The sequence below is a fragment of the Hippocampus zosterae genome, chromosome 4 (assembly GCF_025434085.1).
Source record: "Hippocampus zosterae strain Florida chromosome 4, ASM2543408v3, whole genome shotgun sequence".
Taxonomy (NCBI): domain Eukaryota; kingdom Metazoa; phylum Chordata; class Actinopteri; order Syngnathiformes; family Syngnathidae; genus Hippocampus; species Hippocampus zosterae.
The window spans coordinates 10,987,298-11,012,757 of NC_067454.1; the positions used below are offsets into that span (position 1 = coordinate 10,987,298).

General features: G+C 41.0%; 1 protein-coding gene across 4 annotated transcripts in view; it reads right to left on the minus strand.

Annotated features, from left to right (window-relative positions):
* The window catches only part of LOC127599143 (MAM domain-containing glycosylphosphatidylinositol anchor protein 1), a 178,670-nt gene that overhangs the window by 132,429 nt on the left and 20,781 nt on the right, over nucleotides 1-25,460 (minus strand). For all 4 annotated transcript variants that reach the window (XM_052062842.1, XM_052062841.1, XM_052062843.1 and 1 more), the window contains one exon: nucleotides 493-632. In XM_052062842.1, coding sequence (XP_051918802.1) covers nucleotides 493-632 — 140 coding nt within the window. The remainder of the gene's footprint in view (nucleotides 1-492; nucleotides 633-25,460) is intronic.

Consider the following 25,460-nt stretch of genomic DNA (forward strand, 5'->3'; position numbering starts at 1 on the left):
ACTCGACCCCGGATAAGCAGATGAAAATGGATGGAAGGATGAATGAAAGGGAAACAATTCCTGAAATATTATTGAGAATGTTCTTAAAAGGTTCATGACTGTAACTGTGTTCGTATTTTTTTTTATGCAGAACTCCCAACACTAAATATAGCTAGCAATAGCCGTCGTTCATGGAGCATCATTTTCAAAATCATATGTACAAAATTACAGAATGCGTTATCTGGAATCAAAATGGCCCGGATTTTATACCCCTACACGATATTTTATGGAAATCAATGGTCATCCCACAGGTCCAATCATTAAGCGCGCTTAAAGAGCCCCAGGAGATCCACCGGTGATGCTTCAGAGGAAAGTATTTATCAGTAATTGATACATTGTTACTTCACATTTGAAGACTTCCCAAGAAGGCAGAAGGTGTATGGAAAATAAAAAATAAAATCATAAAATAAAAACTTGAAAACAAGCAGCAGATGCAACTCGGACGCAACTCACCTGTGGTCTCGGGTGCCCTTTCACGATGCACTGAAGCACAAGCGTGTCTCCTTCTTTGATAGTGTAGATCCTCTCACTGATGTTATCGTCCTTGACGTTGCATGCGGCACCCGAGTGCACAATCTGGGCGTTGGCAGGAGCTTTGGTGCGTGCACGGGTGGTGGGACAGACAGACCATAGGAAGAAGGAGGAGGAAAAGCACATTATGTAATCCGTAAGATCTCTGAACCGCGAAAAGGGCAAGAACATTGTCTGAACACTGGTGCTTTATCAATACGTCACACATAGAAAATACACCAAAGAAAACAATGGAAAGACACATAGCCATGTTATTTTTAAATTTGATATAAGGAACAACTTGTAATTTTGTGCAGAGCTCTGATTATTAACTTTTGGGCGATGAGCAGCTGTGTCAGTGTGAAGAACTGACCACCTCTAAAATACAGCAAGACACCAAAGTAAGACAAGATAAGAAAACCATTATTGGTCTCACAATGGAGAAAGTAGGTGATTTGGCATCACTGTGGTAATGAAATCGACATTCTATTGTGGAAAGGATTTTGCCAAGGAGTTGTAATCTTAGAACAGCATGGCATTTTGTATAACACAAGTATGGCTTCATATTTTTGGAATTACTAAATAATGCGCAAAATTACAATTATTGTCTGTCATTTACCTGCTTCCAATAAGAAACCCATTTGTTTACATATATCATACATCATAACTGAGTGCTATACTACACTATACATACTATACCGAGTGCTGAAATCTTTTTTTTTCTCCCCGCAATGCTGCGATGCAACACATACCATACTGCACAGGGTGATTTTGGAATCGACTTCATTACTAATGTATCCCCCAAAGGCTCCCAGTGACCTATGAAGAGCCTTGGCTTGCGAGCAATTAACATCAACTGTCCTCACCCCACTGTGACGAGGGGAGACAGAAGAGAGGAGTGGGGGGGCAGACAGAGCATAACAGCGGGCGAGGAGGGAAAAAGGCCAGAGAGGAGCATTAAACCCCCGGGAGAGTCGTGGGAGTCGGGACAGCACAATGATGTGATTAGAATCGATTCACGCGGAGAATAAATCCTCACCGTGCTCAACAACTGTTATCACTCAACAGACAGCAAGCGAGTGGGCGGCCTGTTCACCTTACAAGTTCAGCTCACATCAGGTAAAATGCCGCGGCTCATCTCAAGCTTAACATTCAACTTCATGTATCTGATTTTCTAAATGGGAAACAGTCGAAACAAAAGACAAGACTAGACAAAATCCTCTTGATTCTATGCCCTTATAATCACGAATGTGTCTTGCAAGTACTTAATAGTACAAAATAGTTGCTTGGAAGATCATGTAGTCATGATGGAACTTCCACAATTAAATTGTTTGTGTGTATTGTGCATTCAAGAGTGTGTAAGAACAGCCACTCTACACCAGTGATTCTCAAAGTGTGGTACGTGGGCACCCTCTCGTAAGAATCATTGCCTTCATACAGTTCAGTTGTATTTAACTTTAAGTTCAATGTGAGAAATTTGCCCAAAATCATTTGGTTACATACCGTATTTTCCACACTATAAGGTGCACCTTACATATGGATCAATATTCTGATTTCTTGGACGTAGAATACTAAATGTTCTGTAAAGCACTTTCTTACAGCTGCCGAGGTTGTGAACGCTGGATATAAATAAAGCTGTATTGTATTGTATTCTCCACTATTGGACTTTTATCCCTTGCACCTTATAATGCAATGCACCCTTAATATGCAAACTATTTTAAAATAGGCCATTCATTGTTTGGTGCGGCTTAAATAGTGCAGAAAATATGGTATTTATATGCAATGCAATTTCATTGAATCATTGTTAAAGTACTTTCTTTCCCATATTTAGGTGCAGTGTCAATGTTCATTCAGCTTTGTATGCCGTGTGTATACATTATCATGCTCGCAGAACTTCGAGTCCAAGTATCCAAAGGATCACACGATTGAAAGAGCCTTGTGTGCTTGATCTTGGACCAGTGTGGGAATAAGTTCAGAAGACGGCGAGCTGATATGAATGGTGAATAATTGTCTGCTTGAAACTGATTGGCGTGTCTACATTAGTTTGCCTCTCCAGAGAGGGAGGTTGGATGGACTGGCTCCTTTGTCTGCTCCTGCCTGCGGCGGCTTGGCAGCTTTGGTTGTCTGATCGGGAAAAGGAATGACGGCAGAGAGACAGCTACGCGGAAGATGGAGCGGGAGGGAAAGAAACTCGAGACAGAGGGATGATGAAGAAAGAGGGGGTGCGGGGGGATCACTATACTACACCGCTTCGGTAAGTTCTGACTGAAAGGTGCAGGCAAATCAAGAGAACCTTGTGTTACACCTCTGATGTACTATTCGTACACCGAAGAAGGATAAGTGGCATTTTTGGGCGCTCTTAAAAACATTCAGTCCAAATACCATTCCAAGTACCATTCCACCATTTCGAAGTGTACCTGCAGTTCCCTGTCTGGACAATATATCCCTGGGTGAATTTATTCAGTGCAAGTCGTGCAAATTGGGTTCATGCCTTAATGCCAGGTACACCAACAGATATTGCGCATACATTTAATGAGCAGACTGTTTGTGTTGACCCCCAAGGGAGAAACATTCACAAGAGACAGTTACCTTGATGACTGGGGTGGGAGTATGAGCAGTTTTAATGGGATGGTAGATATGAAAGGGTTCAAAGGAAGTAGCTGAAGAATAGCGATAAGAATAGTCAGTTTTGCAGTGTACAGTAGACTGAGATGACTGGTAAAAAATACTATCTATATATATATACACATATACACACACACACACACACACACACACACACGCACCGGTTTGTATATACAGTATATAGTTTGCATTTTGATAGTAGGTAGATCAACTTAACTTGACCCCCGCTTTAGTGTTTTAGAGTCTTCAATGCACATAAAATGTATATTTTGGATTTTGGGAGGAAACTTGACTGTCCAGAAAAAAATGCAAGCATTAGGAAAACAAACAGAAAAGAACCAAAGTACTTGAATATTGACTTACATGCGCTACGATTAGCCTAAAACGCTAAAAACAGTTGGGTCAAAAAGGAACTGATTCTCGACTTGGGTCAATCTTTCGGGGCTGTTTTATGAAATGTGGGTCAAATTGACCCAAATAGCAAATCTGTCCCTTTTGGGTGTAAATATGTTTTGTTTTTTTTATCGACCCAACGGTTTATAGTTTGAACCAAAAGTGTGTTGCCCTGCAAGTAAGTGACTGGCAAAAACCCCAGCATGTACTCCACCTCTTGCCAAAGGTAGCTGGTGAGTAGCAAATGAAGAAAAATGCTACAAAATATGGGTGAGTGGTTCAGAAATGTGTTTCTGACAGTCTGAACTGGGACCGAATCTTATGTAGTGCTGTCACATTGTGAGGACTACATTAAGCAAAGGTCCCTCTTGTGAAAACGCTGCAAAATCTCTTCCCACTAGCGGTGAGGTGTTCTGTGCTGCTCAGACATGCATCAATTGAGTTAGCATGAAACACGACTATCAGTCTTCAGAAGGTGCTGCTCAAGCAGGAATCCATCCAGCTGTGATGATCCATCGATTAAAAAATAAAAAATAAAAGTCCCCGAGGACGCTGATTGAATGTGTTGTCACCACATGGTTGAAAACATTCAATGCACATTAGTCACATGTGGAACATAATGTATCTGCAAGTAGTCACTTTGATTAATTGAGTCTTCACAGACTGCCATGTTTGTTTTTTTGTGTACATGTGACAGGACATCCCTCTCAAAAACTAACGATGACACTGGAGGGCTGTTTAAAAAGTGCTCGACAGAGTGGCGGTGGCGATGGGCGTGTCAGAGTGGCTGTTATCGTGCGTATTTGTGTGTCACGTGTATCCGAATGCATGCGTCAGTGTTTCTGTGGAGGAATCCCCGCGAAGGGTCATGAATCCGTTGGAAGGCGGAGCGACGCAGAATGTGATTGATATGCGTGCTTGCTGCTCGGGTCTGCTCATGCATGCAGATGAGCTCCGTTTCATTTTTCTTCGTTTACAAGAGGCCGCTGAGACGCTTTGGCACTTTCTCTGCTCTCATGGCAGGAAAGGAAAGGCTAACATAAGAGAGGAAGAAAGAAAACAAAAAGATTTTTAAAAATTGTTGCGGGTGTTGATCCCGCCCATAGATTCCTTCAGAGCAGCATATAGACATCAACAATTCTTCGTATTGAGAGTGAAGCGATCTAAACGGTTCATGTCATGACCTCGATCCAACTCTGGGAGTTGGATCGAGGTCAACACGAGTCCTCTTTCATGATCGCTCAATCGGGGCTCTGGATATCAAAACATGCCTGCTTCACTGATTTCACATTCAACCAGTAAACGACCGTCATACATGAAAGGACTCTCCTTCGTAACCTTATTTGTGCTTTCAGTCAATTTATGTGCTTATTCATGAAGTCAAAACACAAAAACGAGCACAAACATCCGCACTACACCCACAAGGGCGATTTACGATTTAAAGCCGTGCAGAGGTTGTTTTGCCTGCGTTTGAATGTTTGTTTAATTGCATCATAATTTTAAGAGCACAGCAGATTTTTGGATAACATTTTGAGTGTATAGTGAACCCCTGCTTGATAATTGTTTGCAAATTTAGCTACTGTAATTCTTCGACAATAACATATTTGTTTTGCTAAATAAATAAATAAATAAATCGAAATCATGAGAAAGCATTATACACATGGACATGTAAAATTAGAAAAAACAATTATCACATTCTATAAATGTTTAGAGTTTGTGAAAAAGGTGTACTGTGTATTCATTGTAACGTGATATTCAATATGTAACGTCGCCAATTTATGCAGTACATAAGAACATTATTTTGGCTGCTCACCAAGACATCGCGAGAGGATTTGTCCCAAAACGGGTCAGGGTCACTGGCAAGGAACAAGCAAACAGTCATGAAAAAAACACAGTCTGTCATATTTTGCATTAAAGCGTCAAGAAGTATTTTCAAGAGCAAGTCTTTTTCGCCACATTGTCATTTCACAATGTGCTCATTTCGTACACACTCTGTCAAGATCAACGCTTACCTTACGTGCATTATTTGTTTTATGATTGACATTTTTCCAGCCACACTTCTAAATACTGCAGACTGTTATGCGTAGCTACTATAATTTCTTTGACCTACTTTGTTGGTGTTTAATCAATGGAGAACTTGATGAGTACCTGAGTGAAGTTGTTTTTTTTTCAGGGGGTGGGGGGGGGTAGTTGTTCTTTTTGTTTTTTTAATCGTGGGCAATTTTGTAATATCTTTGTCCAGTAGAGGTACAAACATGCAAATGTGAGCATCAGTTTTGTAAAGTGCTTTGGCACCATCGTCTCTACAACTGCAAAGTTGTGAAGAGTAACAGCGCTCATTACAATATATGTGACTTTCATGTACCATATTTTCCACACTATAAGGCACAGAGTATATGGCACACTTTCAAAGAATGGCCTACTTTAAAACAGTTTTCATATATAGGGCACACCGCATTATACGGCGTATAGAAGATATATGGCTGCGGTTGCATTACGCATCCACTAGATGGAGCTACGCGAAAGGGAATACAATACAATACAATACAGCTTTATTGATATAGAGTTTACAGAACTGCTACAGAACATACAAAATGCTACATCCAAGAAATTAGAATATTGATTCATATATATAAGGCGCATCGGATTATAAGGCTCACTGTCGGCTTTTGAGAAAATTTTATGGTTTTAAGTGCACCTTAAAGTCCGGAAACTACGATAATTACACACGAAACATAAAGCATGAAGTAGAGATTTGTGGTGACAGTAATAATTGCACCACGGAGATTGTTGATTTGTGACAATGGTCATCTTGAGTTGTTATTTCCATGAAATGACATCATCAAATTTCGATCCCATTTCAGAAAAAAATGGGATCACCTCGCTCCTCTGTCAATCTTTTCTCCTCGATGGAGGAAAGACCTAAGTTGCAAATAGAGAAATGAGTCCTGGCTGGTTCATCATGGCATCTGAGGGTATGTTAGATCATCTATTTTTTTTAAATGTCAACTTTTTGTTGTTTTCCTTTAAAACTAACCTTGTAAGAACATTTTGGATGAAGCTACATCATCAGCATTACATCCAAACGAGATTTTGACTTCAACAGCAACTCTGTACTTTTTTTTTCTCCAGGATGAAAAGAGCGTCAAAGAGATGAGAACGACTTAGATCTTTTTTTTTTTTTGTAGATGGTTGAGAGTGAAATGAGAAGAGAACAAGGGGTGGGCGTTAACAAACCCAAACTGTACAATGGGAAAAGTTTCACAAATGTATATGGCTTTGATCATGAATACATGTAAGCTTAAAAACAAAGTTGATATGTAGGAAAAACGTGCAGTATTTTTCAGGATTTATTAAATTAAAGTAATTGCAGTCAATCCCGACGTAATCAAATATGAATATGAAAACGGTGTTACAAAGCAAACTATTTTGAGCGCAGCAGCACTCGCAAAAGTGACGGTAAAAGTTGTATTCAACTAAAAAGTCAACTAAAATTTCAGAATATCCCTCTCAAGTCAAACATAAACTTCAGTGTCACAACCACTGTTTTTTTTCTTTACATTTTGCAACTGTACCTTAGTCTGCCTCGTTATGTCAATGCATATTAGGGAGCACAGCAACAAATACGGCTTAGTTTCTGATTGGTTTCGTACCAATGCCGCACCATCATCTTTTACTGCGCCACACAATATGGCTGACCGAAGTTCACAATTATATGACAAGAATAAAGTTACTCTAGCTTTCTCATGTCCAAGATCTACATTTGCATCTCGGGTTTCTTGTTCACTTTCCTCATGTCCTTGACTGCTGCTCTGGTTCAGATTGAAAAGGCTGAACAGAGGAGCCCATCGCTGCTAAGAGACTGCTGCAACCACTCATAACAAGTTTGTGCAACCATGTTAGGTCACTACCCAGAATCCGTTGCAATATAAACAACGGTGGCAATGTAAGTGCAAATTAACATACTATAAAATGTCATAAACTGGAAATTATATTATATGGTGCAAATACGCCATTACAGTCGGGGTTCCTTTTACGGGGCTTAATGAGTCAAGGAAGAGTTTGTTATATTATTCTGCTCTATGCAACGATGGCATGAAAATCATCATCTTAACATGATTAAAACACGTTTACACTCCGCACCACCTCAATGGCGGATCTGTAGGTGCAGGGGGGGGGGGGGGGGGGGGACATATAGGGTTATAAAAATGGATATGCAATTTGGAGCCAGATTAATATTACCAATATGTGCTTTAAAATCATAAAATCGATTCTAAAACTAGGCCGAGGCCAACATAATGATGTTCAAATTATTGTCTACTTGAGTCTGCGAGAAGCTGATCCACTGCATACTGAATCTGCTGGAGGTAAGAGAGTTTTTGTTTTTTTAATTGAAATCAATTTAAAGACACTTAAAATGGAAGGAATATCTTTTATATGTTGTGCATTAAGTGAAAATAGTGAGATACATCAAGTTTATCTTGAGATTCTTGTTTTTCCAATGCTGAGTCAATACGACGACTCATATCCAGTTGTCTGATTTGTGACTTTCAATTATTTTCTTATGAAGATTTTCATCCCAAGATCACGTGACATGCTCCTGTGGGCCCTGTCTTTGGCATTGAGTATCGTTATCAACTTTCAAATTAAGAGAAGACAGGAGAGACAGGTCGAAAACAACACACGATAAGAATCAGGATCGTTTCCGATTTGCTCGCCGGCCTTCCCACATCCTCCCCACCAACCTCTGGGTATCTCACAGCATCTGTTATGGCAAGAAACCAATGATGTGAGCGAAAAACAGGGCAGGTGGACAGACAGGGCACGGTAACAGCTGGTGAAGAGACTAAAACCTACAGCAAAAGGTTTGTCTTCTTTTACTTTGCGTACGTGAGCACGGAGCCATATGCGACCTAAACCTCCTTAGGTGTAACATATGGTGATTCCGGTCAAGCTAGCTGGAATAGCATGTATGAGGAGGAGAAGCCTGGAATAATTCTTCCATTTTCCACGAGTATGTCGTGATAGAGAGTGGAGCGGAGGCAGCTCGGGCCAACGGGAATGTAACCTGAGGATAACAGGGAGGGAAGAAGAGAGCGCAGTAAGAGGCGCTTTATATTTCGGAGGCAAGACGAGGCGATGTAGCACGGAAGGTCGTGAGGCCCAAATTCATCCGTCTGCCTGACTGTCGACGTGACCTAATTCTACTCAAACATAATATGCTAACTTATTTCTAACGACACATACGGAAGCGGATAACGAGAAGAAGAATTCCGTGGGCATGAGGAGTAGTCGACCAATCCGGCGGGCGATCCGGGTGAAGTGGGTTCAAGGAAGGAGGTAGGAAGAAAGGATTTGGAAGATGTGGAGAGCGGGAGTTAAAAGGCTGGACTGGGAGAGAGAGAGACCTTGGGAGGGTTGAATGCAACGTATGAAAAAAATCTGAAGCAGGGGGGAAGTGTTTGAAAGTTGTGTTTCTTCACGCACAAATAAGCATTTGAAAGTGTTAGGATAATGGGAGACACACAACTGTTCAAAACTACCATTCGCATCCTGGGACAGGTTTGAGTCTTAAACTAGCCTATGTTTTGTTATGTGGGAGGAAGACAATATCTGGAGAAACCCACGCAAAGGATGGAGTGAACATGCAAACTCCGCACTGGAAGGCCGCAGCCGTTTTTCAAACCACAAAAATGTGAGGCAGCTGTTGAGATGTCATGCCCTGATACCAACTAAACATTATATGATAAAAAACCATTATACAGCAAGGTCTTTTCCAAAATTATTTTCCTCAAAGAAGTGAACAATGTCTTTTTCACCCAAAGAAATCCAGAAAGAAGCCCAAGGCAATGAGCATCTCCTTGGCAGAGGCAATGAAATGGATGAAAAGAGGCAAGAGTGGGTCGGTCAAAGTGAGCAAAATAGAGAGGGAGAATTACGAGGTGGCATCAATGTAGAGGGAAACATGATGGCCTATATGAGACTGTCAACACAGCTTGACTTTGGATATTAATATTTGTCTCACACATTCGCTGGAGTCACTTAGTAATTGATGAACGATGCATTGTTAATGTGTCACTCCTCGTTCCCGCCTCACAAACCTTTTTTTAGCTGCTACCAAGTCCTAATGAAGAATTGCCTCCACCGTGAAGTGGGATTCAAGTAGCATGACGCATCATGGTGGTCGACAGGTGACCACAGATGCAGGATAGATGGATGGATAAAGGGTTTTGCATCATTCAATCACTGCGTGGTTAACAACATGTGAGACAGCGGTCAATTGTTGTCGGCTGCTCTGAATTTTAAATGGAAAATAATTTCGGGCATGCTTGTAGACGACCACCCTTACCATATAGTCAAAAGTGAATTTCCTCCAGGTCATTGTCCTGTTGTAGGATGAAATTGGCTCCAATCAAGCGCTGTCCACTGGGTATGGCATCGCGTTGCAAAATGGAGTGATAGCCTTCCTTATTCAGAATCCCTTTTATCCTGTACAAATCTCCCACCTTACTAGCACCAAAGCAACCCCAGATCATCACATTACCTCCTCCATGTGTTTATATTCACAGGTATACTGTATATATATATATGTTGATCATCTCTCAACAGCCTCTTGTACATAACGTCCCATTCGCTTGCCCATGGTTGCACATGTGACACATGAAGCACACCTTTGAGTACTTTTTATCTATGAGTAAGATATATCACCTTTTTTCCTCCCCCCAGAGTGAAGAAGCATCTGGCACACCCTGATACCTTCAAAAGATATCTGCAGTGTTTTTCTGAGCTCATTTCTCACCCAGAAAGACAACACAAGTTGACCACATTTGCAATACAAGCAATGGAATGCACTATGAAGCTAAGTGTATTACAAAGGCAGTGATTCTTTGACGATGTGTTATTTAACAGCAGATTAAATATTCACCAGAAGATGAGAGCACCCAGACACACACACACACACAAACACACACACACACACACACACACACACACACACACACACACACACACAAAGCCCAGATCTGATGCTTGGTGGGTTGGATAGTAAGACGTAAGATTTTGGAAACAGAAACATGTAACAAGGGAACCAAAGGAAAGCATTAAATATATGGTGGCAACCCCCAACCCCCCCACACACCCCCTCAAAAAAAAACCCCCACAGCAACTGAAATAGCAAATCTGCATTTTTCGTTCTTCAATGTTCAATGTTCATATGCTTAAATGAGTGTGATGTAAAGGAAATTAAGAGTCCTCACTCCTGACCTTAACCCCATCAAACGCCATTTGGGTAACTGGGTAAACTGATTATTCTTCAATGTTCTTGCACTTTTATCCATACAATAGGGCAAAGCCAATGTCGTAGTATCCAGTTTATTCATATTAGTGTCAGCCTACAATTTAATTGGCACATTCAATAGAACAATTTGTCAACTGACTGCCATTTTCTCATGTGCGTTGTCTCGAATGTAGATGACTTAAACAAAGTATAATCTTGCCGAACAGTGACAGGGTGTCATCAATCTGTCAACTGAGGTCTCGCGTGAATTTATCCAAAGCGATACAATCTCCAAACCCTTTTTACAAGACCAGGATGAAATTGAGAAAATAATGGATTTTTTTGCCGGGAAACAGTTCATTCTCGCTTGACTGCCAAAAAATAAAATACCACCTGATGATGGATTGTGTCTCAGCAGTTTCACTGATCGGGTCAAATTTTTACTTTACTTTTACTGAACTACAACAATTTTTTTTTTTAAAAAAGCTCACAATTAATTGATAATGTCCTAGAGGTAAAAATTTATACACTTAAAATATTTAGAAGAAAACGTGTTTTTTTACACTGTTTATATAGGCGTGGCAGTGTTATTATGATGATCAATATTGAAATACGGTGATACCCCAAGTTTTGAATTTGTATAAAAAGGTGACTTGAAATGAATGCAATGCAATTCAAAATTTACAGCCCCCATTCACACAAACAACCATCCACATACACAGTCACACGTAGAGACAATTAAGTGTGTTCAATTCACCTACCATGCATGATTTTGGAATGTGGGAGGCAACCGGAGTACCCGGAGAAAACCCACATAGGCACGGGGGGAACATGTAAACTCCACACAGGAGGGCCGGATTCAAACCCATCACCTCTGTACTGTGTGGCGACGTGCTAACCAGCTGCTCACTGTGCCGCCGATAAATAGATAGGTCTTGGATACCAAGTCCAAGTCAAGTCTTTTCTGTTTTTGGCAAGCCTATCACAAGTCTTAAAAATGGCAACTCGAGTCAAGTCCTACGACTGCTCTGTGGCACGTTTTTAGACCACAACTGTAGTTACACGAGAAACAGAACCATTATTAATCATTCCTCTGGGTGCTGTTATAGCACTCAAATCCAGAACCATCAGACCCCTTTGAGGTCTCATCTTGTCCCCCCCAATACCTCTGAAGTATCACTCTCTGCCTTGATGAAAGCTGTTTGTGTGTGTGTGTGTGTGTGTGTTGCGTGGATAACATAAATGCTTCTTCTGAAGTCCTCTCTCTGCTTCTGTTTTTGTCAAACAACTACAAGTGGAGGAAGATTGTTGAGAGCAAAAATAAATAAATAAATAAAATGTCTTCTAATTAGCAGCGTGGAGAAGAAGATGGAACCAAAGAAGTGATCTGATTGAATTACAAGTGATGCTGCAGCACAATAGGGGGGGGGGGGGATGATTCATACCAACAGTAGCTGATACACTCTTCGGCCATTTCTCTCTGTACATAGGCCCAATATGATTAGAATCACTACAAGAATTGCGTCAGAAATTCTTCCTTAAGAAAAATAAATAAATATCACAATCCGGGAGCTACTGCTGTAGTTCCACAAATAGTGGTGAGGATTTTTATTTATTCAGCTGCAGACTGGGGAAGTTGTTTTGGGAGCATTAGAAAATAATGTTCGCGAAATATTACATATCATGTGAAGTGGAGTTTTAAAAACTAAAAAATGAGAATTGTAATGAATCGAGAAGACTTGGTGCTCATTACAACTAGTCTCCCAGGACACAAACATGGATACATACAACATTGTGGAACGATTACAGGTTAACTGGAACACTAGTTATGATTACCAGTATAAGAACTAAATCATTCCTAATACACCACAGTTAACCCACTGACAACATTTGGTAAGTGTCCACATTTTAATTCACTGATGCGAGAGCTGACATGGTTTGGTGCTGATTTTTGGGTTAGCAAACAAGGTTGTATGGAGTTGTATGTTGTTACCGTTGAAACACGTTTGCTTTTCTAATGGGTAAATCTGCTCAAATGTTCACCTGTAGTACAGACCATGCTGATGTTTATTTTGTTCCTTGTATCTGATGTAGCGAAAAAGCTAACAGTAGAATTGAATACATTTTTTTGCAAAAATTATTCTCTGCTCAGGAGTGTTGTGTCAATGTTAAAATAGATGGTATTGTAACATCAGTGTGCAGCATACCAACACTGACAATGAGAGAATAGGAGGTAAGGCACCCTATTCCGTATTATTGTCATCATAGGTCAGTGAGCAGGAAACCAGATTCTGCATCCAGCTAGAACCAAAATAGAGAAGGTGCCGTAAGACTAAGAAAATTTAATAGAAGGTGAAAGAAAGGAATAAAGTGAACATTGCCAGAGACAAGCTGATAGGAAGCTGGTAGACCGGGTGGGGTGGGGGGGGGGGCGTGAGCAAGAAGTGGAGAGAGAGCAATGTGCTGTCAGTCAGTAAACTGCCACCCAACCTGTCACATATCTCTACAATATTAATTACACCATGCCACACTCCTGAATAATGGAAGATTCCTATTTAACCAAACTGAATTATTTAGCAGCTGCTTGGCCTCGTGTATATAACGGGATCAATAAGCAGCAAGCACTGGTAATAAAATTCCAAAGGAAACCCCAAAGAAGGAGGTGGTGCTCACCTGTATTTCCATTCCAGAGAATATAGAGCTACTGTGTGTGTGTACGCAAATGTGTGCGTATGAGTGTGAGCATGACTGAAAATTCAAAATGTACTGTACATAGTTAATTGATTAGCATTGTAAGTACACTTTTGTAAGTACATATTTGTATTATGGCCTCCACAAACACACTGAGGCATGAAGTCATAAAATCATAAGAGAATCAATCAAAATCAATGGGTCTCTTATCATGGACAATGTTTGATCACTGAGATCTCCGTAGAGATGGTGAGGAACAGCTTGTAGTGTGAATGTGGTTTTCTCGGCTCGCTTGTGGGAAACATTACAAATCAGGTGAACTGTTTCTTTCATGTCATAATATTCATGAATGTTTGAAAGATTGGTTGACGCCTGTGACTTTTAGGAAGGTGAAAAATTGTGACTTTGACTGTAGATATTTTGTTAACCTGAAACTTTTTTTGTTTAAAAAGGGATATTTATTCTTTTTTCTATACTCGCCATGTCAGATCTTTTCAAAAATGGGTCCTTGCTTTGACAAAGAAACATTCTCTGAAATTCTGAGGATCGGTCGAGAATCCTGGCTGGTAGAGGGGTGAAGTGGTGAAGGGTGTGGGATTTGTGGGATGCTGAAATTGAAAGTTTAATGTCTGTTCCGTCAAAAATAAATGGGGACATTTTTAAACCAAAATATTACATTGTTGGAAAATCATAAGTATGAGGAATTAGAAAAATTGTACTCATCAAGGTGTGAATTTGTGGAATATTGAGAAATTGCAACCGTGTAAATTGGCAGCATTATGTGGGAGAGAAGCTTTGCAGCCTTATAATAAACTATAAAGGAAATAAATAAAGAATCGGCATTTCATTTCAGCATTCACAAAATCAATTGCATCAAAGTCGATCAGAGAATTGCAAACGACGAGCAATGCAATCTTCCGCATTCATCAGCTTAGCTGCCTTTCAGCACAAGTGCACTGTGGTGCGCGCAAACACGGGAGGGACCACAAAAGGATCCGTGCAGCGATAGGTCAACACTAAATAACTCCATTGGTGAAACTATTTTGTCGGGGAAGAAAAACGTTGACATTGTCCTTCAACTAAGTGCATGATTGTGTTCAACATTGCTTGTGCTGCGTCTTTGTGTAACATTTGATAACAACGCCAAAGTGTGTGTGTGTGTGTGTGTGTGTGTGTGTGTGTGTGTGTGTGTGTGTGTGTGTGTGTGGGCTGCACATGGCAATTCTCTTCACGATCAATCAAGGCTGCCATGCTCACCTCCCTCGAAAACGGATCCAAGCAAAAGACCTAATTTGAAAATAAATCACACAGTAAATAATAAGCCTTTGTGTTGCTCGCGATGCAGCGTAGGAGGTTTGGGTGTGAAAGATTTACTCTTCAGGGCCACAAATGGCCAAAGAGGAACGAGCCTTTGAAGCTGTGGGGCAAAGTCCACCTTTAGTATCTGACTGTGAATTGATCCCCAGTCTCGGCTCTAAAACACTTCTCCTCGACAAAGACGTTTGCAGGCTATCAAGTGTGCTCCCGTTAAGGACGTTTTGATCAATCATCTGAACAAAGTTGCGATTTAGGAAAAAAACATTTTAACTAGTACTGTATGCACACGGACGATGAAGTGGAAATAATGTGTGAACACAAAATAAAGTGGCCTCATACAAAGAGACAACAGCATGTAGCATGATGTCAAATGTATGACATATTCTAACATCCTAACCAGAATTTTAGTTTAACCATAATTTTGTTTGAATTCAAAACTGGTTTGTCTGTGAATGGGATGAAGCTCATCATCCCTCTAGTTGAGTGTGCAATTGTGGGCAGTGTTTTCCTACGCAATAGAACCAGATTCAAAACCAGATTGAGGGCGCGCCTCCTCAGACTTCTGTGAAAATTTGTGTCAGAAGGGGGGATGGTTTGCGGTGAGTCCATCAGTGGAGTTGCCAGATAGAAAAAAAAAAACTTTGCTTCAGCTCTTTATAATCGACTTTGGAGATGAATGAAGCTGTAAGACAATTAATTGGAAATTTGCGAGACATGATTGGATTGGATTGGATTGGATAAACTTTATTGTCAAATGTACTGTATGTATAACATACAGCACAGATGAAATTTCTTCCCTCACTAGGAGAACAATAGGGCCCGCTCCAGGTTGTTTTTTTTTTTTTTTGATGAGGCGAAAGGGTGGCGAGACCGCTAATCAGGGGGGCGGGCTGAGAAGATCATTTCTAAATGTATTTTAGAATATCAAATAAAATGCCGGAAAGCCTCAATTGGGGCTATACAGATTTTCTGGTATGACAGAGCCAACATTTATCGTGTGTCATGGTCAGTTCTCTATTTTCCCAGTAGGCAAGGACTCCCTGAAGATTTTTGACAACCAGTTCTGAGTGTACCTCGCCTACTGCCTGAAGAGGGCTGGGACAGGTTCCAGCACGCCCATGACGCCCCGTGAGAAGAGCCTCGAATAATGGATGGATGGATGGATGGTGTCATGAGTGGGCTGGTTGGACACGTTGACCACTCAACACGGACGGGTTCAAACTAGAAACACGCTACGTTAAAAAAAAAAAAAAAAAGGTGTTTCCTGACTGAAGCAGATTGATGAAGAGAGAAGGTGGAATGTGATGAAGAGTAAGTAAAAGAATAGCAAATTAGTTGCCAGACAGGAAGTGAAGAAGCAGCACCAGCGGAGACAAGGATGAAAAATGAGCAGGTCGGCATCGAGGAGAAAGATTTATAGTTTTGATTGAAGTAAATGATGAAATCATGAGGAAAAAAAGAACTGTCACCTGTGGTGTGGTAAATGTTTCAGCAGTTTATTTATTTGTTTGTTAATAGTAAGAGCGAGATCATAAATCTATAGATGTTGAAGTAAATTGCGGTTAACGAGCAGAGAGTGGGGGGGGGGGCGATCGTAAAAAGTGATTCTTGTTTGCACTTAACATAGACTTAATGTAGGCAAACTGGTTCCGGGGGGAATATTCATCCACCTTTGCATTCGTAATACTTGCTGAAACATAATACTGCATAATGTACGTGCTTGCGTGAGCACCTGTGGAGAAATTAATGAGCACATCCCCGCCCCCACACAGGCTCACGACGTTAAGGATACTCCCTTGGAATGAGCTCCATCTCCACCATCTCAGGAAAACGCAGCCTTCACCGAGATCATTTTCTCAGAGTGAGCGCCCGTTAATTTCAGAATAAAAACATGGTTGTGAGTGACGCTCGGAGCCACAACAAATCTTCGCCATACGGCCGCGTGTCTTTGTAAATTGATCGAGGCTGAGCTCAAGTGCGGCGTGCTAATGCTTAATGTACCAAAGGCGAGAAGCCATCTACCAGCCTTCATTAAAGGCTCGCATGCGCCAAATGATGCTCAACTATTTCCTGAGGTCACATTTCTGTCCAAAATACATGTAATGCTCTTTCAGTAATACGGTTAATCAGCTTATTAAATCCTCTGATGAAACTGCGTCAGCCGTGGAACATTAATTGAGGTTTTCAAGGAATTTCTGTCAGAATCTACTCAGTTGTCCCGCTCCTGCACTCTTGATTTTTTTTTTCCTTGTCGTTTTTTTATTTATTTATTTTCAGTAAGATGGCACAACAGTGGGACACAGTCTTGGAAGTCTAAATGTGGTTTTCTTTTCTCCTAACTGTATGGAAAAAGGTGCCAAAAATAGTGACATTGAAGTTGTAATCTTTGAATTTCAACTAAAGTTAAATCAAACCCCAAATTCTGATTTTGTGACATCACGTCAAGGGACTCATACTCAAAGACATCAGCACACATTGTTATTTGATGTCAAAGTTCAAATAAAAGGGCTCCTTTTTTTTTTGCATGGTACCGTCTTAAGTTTTTTACACTTGCATTAGCTAAAGAGGAAGTGAAGTCAAAAATGTTACTTTCTGTATGTTCTACTTATCAAGATGAATATGAATTAAGCAGCAAAATCCACCCAATTTAATCCATTTTTCGGGGGTTAGCCATTTTGCCACTTGCAATCAACTAAGAACCGCAGCACGGTCAATCAGGACTCGGGTAACGACTAATCACGCCTGATCCGTTTCCTCAGTTTGCTCATGTGATGATTGCAAGCTGTAAAGAAAACTTTTGACTTGACTTCCCCTTTAAAAGTGTGATCAAATGTGTTGTGTGATACAATTCACCTTCACGTTATGCCTTTGCCATTAAAGTTACAACTGTGACTCTTAGTTTTATCATGTTTTAAAATGAACAGGGTGGTGTGGCAACACGGTAGACACGTGGTCAGCACAGTGCTGCGGTTCGGCCATAGCATTTCAGTCCTGACCTTCCTGTTACGGGACGTTTGTTTTCTCCGGGCACTTCCTCGCCCATTCCAAAAACATTAATGTTCATTGAAACTTTAAATTGTCCATACGTGGGAATGTGAGTTTGCAGTTTGACATATGGACCACACCTCTATCTTGACAATCCAGTTTGGTATCAAAGTGATGCTTGGCCCGATCAATTAAAAAATAAAATAAAATAAAAATAAATAACTCACACATACCAAACTGCCTGTCGATGTGGCCAAACGTGCTTTAGGTGGATCATCGCGAAAAAAATTACTGGGACCAACTCTTTGACACGCCTCAAGCAATTGAGCACTGCACATCTACAATACCATGGAAATGAAACTGAAAAAAAGTACATTTGTATCAGATTTTGAAGCTCCCCATACAAAATTGTATATATTTTACAGCACCATTAAAAAAAACATTGTCATTGCCTCACAGAAAGGAAACGGCAATAATGAAAGAAAAAAAGTGTGATATTTTGAGAGGCTGACTGCACCTGTGCATTTTGCTGACAGAGATTCTCCATGCATTTCTTTCAAGCCGCAGGTAAATATGACAATATAGTGAGTATTATTGAAAAACACAGTTCATACAAAACATAAAACGCAGTCGAGTCGGTTTCCGCAAAAGAAAGGCTCATCTCATTCTCCCTCTTCTATCCCTTTTGTAGCTGCAGAGGCCCAACAAGGAAACCTCTCAAAGGTTTTTCCTTTGTCCTTAAAATCCTCAAATACATTTCAAATGCACACAAACACAATGATGGTTATGAAAAATAAATTCCAGGTTATACTCATTGAAACTTAGAAAGACTTTGTGTTATTAAGGATATCACATTTCAAAACTGAAGAACAAACACACTAAAGCCCCGTTCGGCACACAAACATGCAAACAAACTTGGTCAAAGAAAGCCACGCTCAACAAGTGTGGCTTTCATTTTGCAGTACTTAGCCTGGGACCAACATTTCTTGTCACAGCTTTGCTAGCTATACATCAGCACAACCACAAACGCAAACGAGCTGCCCAGCCAGTGTCCCAAATGTGCTGAGTAGAAACCATTGTGTTAACCACTGCTCATCTCTCGCTGGTCAACCAAATTAGCAAGGTATCTTTGCGCTTAGCTCTTACCTTTGTTACACAGTGGCAATTTTCTGGCAGTGAGACCCTCACACTTTTCTTCGTCTTCTCTACATCTCTTATGGATTACATCTCCTTGGTGCATACTGCCACCTACTGTACAGGAGATCAGAGCGGGACCTGGCAAGCAATGTATTTACCGTGTTTTTGGAATGTGGGAGGAAAACCAGGAGTACATGCAAACTCCACACAGGAAGGCCAGAGCCTTCCTGTAACCACAGTAACCACTGGATCACCGGGCCTTCCACCGCATTACTATTACATGGAAAATAGGTTAAATTGTGAATGGTGGCCTGGATGGTCCAGCACTAAAGGAGCTCTGGGATCATAAGAGCAACAATTTGGTCTACAATTATAATTCCTCTGATGGCGTTAATGTGAGGACAAATTCCAGTACAATGTTTCTTCAGATCCACTCCCAGTCATGGGGTTCGGGATTTGAATCGCAGCTCTGACCTGAGTGAAGTTTTTCCCCTGACCCCACATTTCAACGACGTGTATTTTTGGTTATCCAAAGACTCCAAATTGTCCATAGGTGTAATGTGAGTGAGAATGGTTGTTTGGCTTACATGTGCCCTGTGATTGGATGGCAACTAGTGCAGGGTGTACACTGCCTCTTGCCGGAGGTCCGCAGGCATAGGCCCCCAGATGACACGCAACAAAACTGTTAACATCCACATTGCTTCAGTCCCAGTCGCCACATAACCAACATTCCCTGCGTCAGCGTTGCCATGGCAATTAAACAGACCTGTGAATAACAAAGTCACTGGCACAAGAGGCAAATGACTCTCACACCCGGGGCTCACTCGGCTGACAAATGGATTAATTTAAGACCAGCTTAGGTCCACTCTTAAAGCCTCGCTTGTGTTATTTGCACGGATTCAAGGCAAACACTGACTTACTGCCAACCACGCGCTCCTAACGTCTTTCTAAATATTCCCAAAGATCTCATAAAATGGCCATTTCTTGCCTTATTGGCGAATTAAATATATTTACACTGCAATATTGCCCGACTCTCCTCACATCCGTGGAAACACAGAAAAGGTCAAGTTTTTTTGTCAATGTGCAGTCTTGCCTTGCAGTGATTTTAGGTCGGCTAAAGCTAACTTCAACATGAAAGTACACACCTGAGTCTGCTATTAATAATAATAAATAAATGCAGTTTCTCCTAACACATTGCAATTAGCTAATACAGTGTCTACAAATAACAGGGCTGAGTGTAGAATGTTGGATAAGTGAGGCGATACCATTGAAAGATTGAAAGACAAATAAAATGAAATCTAAACTAGAAAGAAAGCCAGTGAAGGGAGGCCAGAACTGGAGTTATGTGCTCCCACCAATGAGCTCCAGTTCGGAGGGCAACAGCAGCATTTTGGACCAACTGGAGACGCTTGAAGGAGGACTCCCTACTCCAAACTGAGATGCATTACAGGAATCCAGCCAAGATGTGATACAGTCATGGATTGTTGTTTCTTTGTGCTGTTGTGAAAGGGGAGGTTTTACTTTAGCAAGTTGCCTAAAATATATACCACATATATAAAAAGCTGAATTTAACAAAAGCACCAACTTTCCCACCCAATTTAAAATCACTGTCCATTTTTATAACCCCAAATCGATAATGTTTGCGTCATATAAGATGCCAGGGGGCCTAAGACAAGGTACACTTAGGTATTCTGAAATGTTCAGTTATTAAAGTAATTTAAGAAACACAGAGGTGACTACAGTGCTGTGAAGAACAGGCCAAAAACCCAAATAGCTACAAACTGTATTACATCCTGTATCTGAAGATCAAAATCTGTTACGTATGTGTGGTTCTTCTAATGTTTAGAACAACACAGTTTTGTTTTGTTTTTCCCCATCACAATCATTACTTTCAGTCTGGTTTCTAGCCGGGGCCAGCGTCACGCTCAATGTGCTAAATTATTCACATTCAATTCAGTGCCCACATCAAACAGTCGGCAAATAAGCAATTTCACACATTTAAGGAATGTTGGAGTTGGTGGCAAGTATGGTGATCTTTTTATTTAGAATAATTTGAGCATAAATATATGTGTTTTATAAATACATGCATGTCTGTATTTGTGGTCGTGGATCTAATAGCTTCTGGTTTTCCCCCTCGTACCTTTGCAGGCTGTTAAAGCACAATGCACTGATGAATAATGAGGCTATTACCACCACAGCGGACCACAGAGCATCGTCTGCTCCTGTTCGATTGTGTGTGTTTGTGGGGGTGAGTTTGTGTGCGGCTGTGCAATGCATGCGTGAGAGTTTGAACCGTAAGCCTGTGTGTGTCCTCATACTCAATATGGTTGATGGATCCTTGCTCTACATTTTCCTCCAATGAAACACTCTTGCTGGTGCAGTGGGTGTAATTCATTATTCCGTTTTTGGAATGAGTCCTGCAGGGAATTATTCAGTCTGATTTTTTTTTTAAATAAAATAAAGGTACCTCCATGGAATCATGTGTTCAGCATAGTGACAATTGCCCGTCACTTGAAACGTTCCATCTTTGCTAAACAGCTTTTGCCAATCTTCGACAGTCGTACCAAAGTGGATACCAAAGCAAGACATTTAAAATAATTGTGTCGCTGGGATTTGCTACGGATGTTCCATCTCAGTGGGATGCCTTTTCATCATCATCATTATCATAATCAAACACTGTTGCTTTTTCCAATCGCTGTGCACAGCGACTGACCCATGACCACGGCAGGGTGAGCACCGCCATAGCGGACCAAGTCAGCTGGGATAGGCTCCAGGCTACCCGTAATCCAAATGAGGACAAACACTTTAGAAAATGGATGGATGGATAACATTTTCTAATCTTCCAATATTTCAGCCATCCATCTATTTTCCGATCCGGTTGATCCTCACAAGGGTTGCGGGGGGTGCTGGAGCCTATCCCAGCTGTCTCCGGGCAGTAGGCGGGGGACACCCTGAATCGGTTGCCAGCCAATCGCAGGGCACACAGAGATATACAACCATTCGCGCTCACCCTCTCACCTAGGGACAATTTAGAGTGTACAATCAGCCTGTCATGCATGTTTTTGAAATGTGGGAGGAAACCGGAGTACCCGGAGAAAACCCACACATGCACGGGGAGAACATGCAAACTCCACACAGGGAGTCCAGAGCTGGAATTGAACCAGTACCTCTTCACTGTGAGGTCAACGTGCTAACCACTGGACCACCGGACCGCCTCCTCCAATATTGTTATAATTAATTCCAAAAGCGATTCAAGAGTCAGACCAAAACCTCTAATGACTCGAAAGGGAATCCTCCAAAAACGTTCGTTACACTTAACTGAACCAGTTGAGCCTCTGAATGTCCCATGATATCGGCAAATACTTTTTCACAATTGACTTCACTTCAGTCGCCTTCTCATGCTTGGGAAGAAAGTGATGATGAGAGCTGTTAAAATCAGACGCCGCTATGATTGACTTTGCAATAACAACTTGATACAACCGAGAAATATTGATCTATACATGAGCTGCATATGGATCCCGCTTGGCGACAGCATCCTCACACCGTCTGGGTGTTTGGTTCACCGTTCAAGGACACATCAGCGGATATCGTATACCCAGTTGTCAAGCACGCTGACATAAAACGCCAGCTATCTGGTAGAATGGGGGAAAACACAATTCACTATTAACATGTCCAATTTACAAGAGGAGATTTATCGAACTTGCGTGGGGCTACTCGCTTACAATTATTCTTCCAGGCATTATCGTTATAAAAGAGATAAATTAAAGATGTCTTGTCAAGCTCAAGGACAACAACAGGGAAGAACAAAGAAGCCTCCGCAAAGCAACCGAAGGTGGTCGTAGCGCTTTTAAAATCCGAGCCAGCGCACATGAATCAACGCCTTGGCCGACAGCCGACGCTGCGGTGAAGAACATTTATATTGCATCAACAAGTTTCAAATCAATTTGGCACCAATAAAAGAACATATTTTCTTCGGCGTGTGTTCAAAGCTGCCAGTGCCAAGCTGAAATCGCAGCAATTCTACAAGTGGGATGAAGATAAACGTGCAGAAAATCCCCAAACATGCACATTACAAAAAAGAACACATCCCTGCGGTGGACTATTTATAACTCATACATGGTTTTATTTTTTAAAATGTCTGGAATATGTGGTGTGTTTCGAGTCGAGCAAAATATTTTTAACCCCTTGTTAGCTCTACAATTCAGTGCAACTTAATTTTCACGAACAATACAGTCTTCAACATCCGCTATTCACAAAGGAGCCTAATGTTGTTGTTTTGTTCTTTGGACTCTATCGCCAGTTACTCACTTGAAGACTGCCCTATTTGCTTTTTTTGGCTAAAAAAAATCACAATATTGTGCCAAAGCCGTGGCTAAAATTGTAAAGTTGTTAACGGTGTCATGGAAGCATGCTGAAATCTCGACAAGAAAAACTTTGAATGTCAGTGTTGAGCCAAGTTTAGCCTGGGTTGCTCATAGAAATTAGGAAAGTCGCGGCTGCACATTCATTTAATAATAATAATAATAAGATATCCTTTATTTGTCCCACACTGGGGAAATTTACAGCCTCCAGCAGCAAGAATGTAGGTAGAAAGAAGAAAAAACAACAAACACCGTTCAATTAAGTAATTAATTAAGTAATTAAGTAATTAAATTTACTTGCACACACACAATTTATTCACATTTTTTCAAATTTATGATCATTTGTGAGCCATTTGTTGTCACGGGTAATGTTGGTTATAAATGAAGTTATAAATGACGGTCAGTTGTTCTAGGTGATTGTTTATGCTATGGTATACATTAGCGAAGGCGGCTGACATAGGCCAATGGTCACCAACATGGTGCCCGTGTGCGACAGTTTGCCCACAAGGACCACATGAGTAACTTGCGAGCCTGTTCTGAAAATAGCCCACCAGTGACGGGTCATTGTGATATCCTAGAATTGTTCGAGAAGAGATTGTTTGAAAATAAAATACTGGATGTAAACATTTATCTATGTCCAACTTTGTTGAATCATTGCTGATAATTATTGCAAGAAATCATGAACCTGATTTTTGTCTTTACAGACATATGAATTAAGTCATCAAAATGAATTACTAATTAATTAATATGTCAATATTTCTACAGCTAACGAGAATAAGTGCAATTTAGAGGGATGGCTAGAACAAGCCTCAAAGTCTATGGGCTCTATTTTTGCAGACAACGCATCGGGCAACATGGCACAAATACTGGCGGAGCCTGATTTTCTCATCAAGGCAAGGCTTACTTTGCGTGTTTTGCAATTTGGCAGAGCGGCATCCGCCAAACTGCGCTGGCCAGCTCGGCAGAAGAAATGTATTGGAGATCCGCCTGGCCGGCTGACAATTTAGGTGGCAGAAAGTCAATCCAATCGGAACCTTAAGCCTGCTCTAACCAGGTTTCACATCGGTGCAGGGTAGGCAGCTGGTGCAACGTGACATATTTCATTCATAGTAATCTTAACCCCACCCAGTCCCATATATGTTCTTGAACCATGTTGAGATTCTAATGCACAACATGTGTGCCACATTTAAAGGCTATATAAAACAAGCCACTTTGATTGGACTCCCATTCGCAGATCCGTCCGCCTGTTCAAAATTACGAACATTGGGTCTAACCCACCTCCGCGTAGGAAAATGCCTCGCAGGATTTTGTCTGCTTGTAAAAATAGAGTCCTGTCATCAATGCAAAACATGAGTACAGTAACAGATTGTTTTTAAACAGTGCTTATCTTATTTTTACATGTTACTTTTTTGGGAAATCCATTCAAGCATCACTCGTGCTCTCATAACTTTCTGTACATATCGAACAATTACACTTACAGTTCTTACTGCAATTAAATGGGGCATCCATCAGGAGATATGTATTTAGGTCTTCAGTTAGGCAACGCATCGGGCTACTATCATTGTGCTGACGAAATGCAGTAGGTGCAAAAAAGGTGATTACATTTCATTCTTAATGTCATTGCATATCTATCTACAATGAATTGACAGTTGACTATTGCTGTCAACTGTAATATTAATTACATAATGAATGGCCGAGGCCATTCATTATGGCATTGTCTGCCGGTCAGGCAGCATCTCGGCCCGGGACAGAGAGAGACTGGAGCGACTGATCAGGAAGGTCAGTTCTGTCCTGGGCTGCTCCCATGACACTCTGGAGGAGGTGGGCAACAGAAAGATGCTAACTAAGCTAAAAGCTTTGATGGCCAGTCCCTCCCGTCGCCTCCAGCCCACCCTGACAGCACTTGGTAGCTCCTTCAGCCAGAGACTGTTACACCTGCGCTGCAAGAAGGAGAGATACCGACGCTCGTTCCTACGGACTGTTGTCAGGCTGCTGAATAAAAATAATAACAATAATAATAATAATTGTTAAATGATGTGAAAAACAATTTTTAATAGCACTGCGATTTATCAATTTTGTATTTATATTCCACTTAATTGAACTGTGTTTGTTTGGGGGTTTTTTCT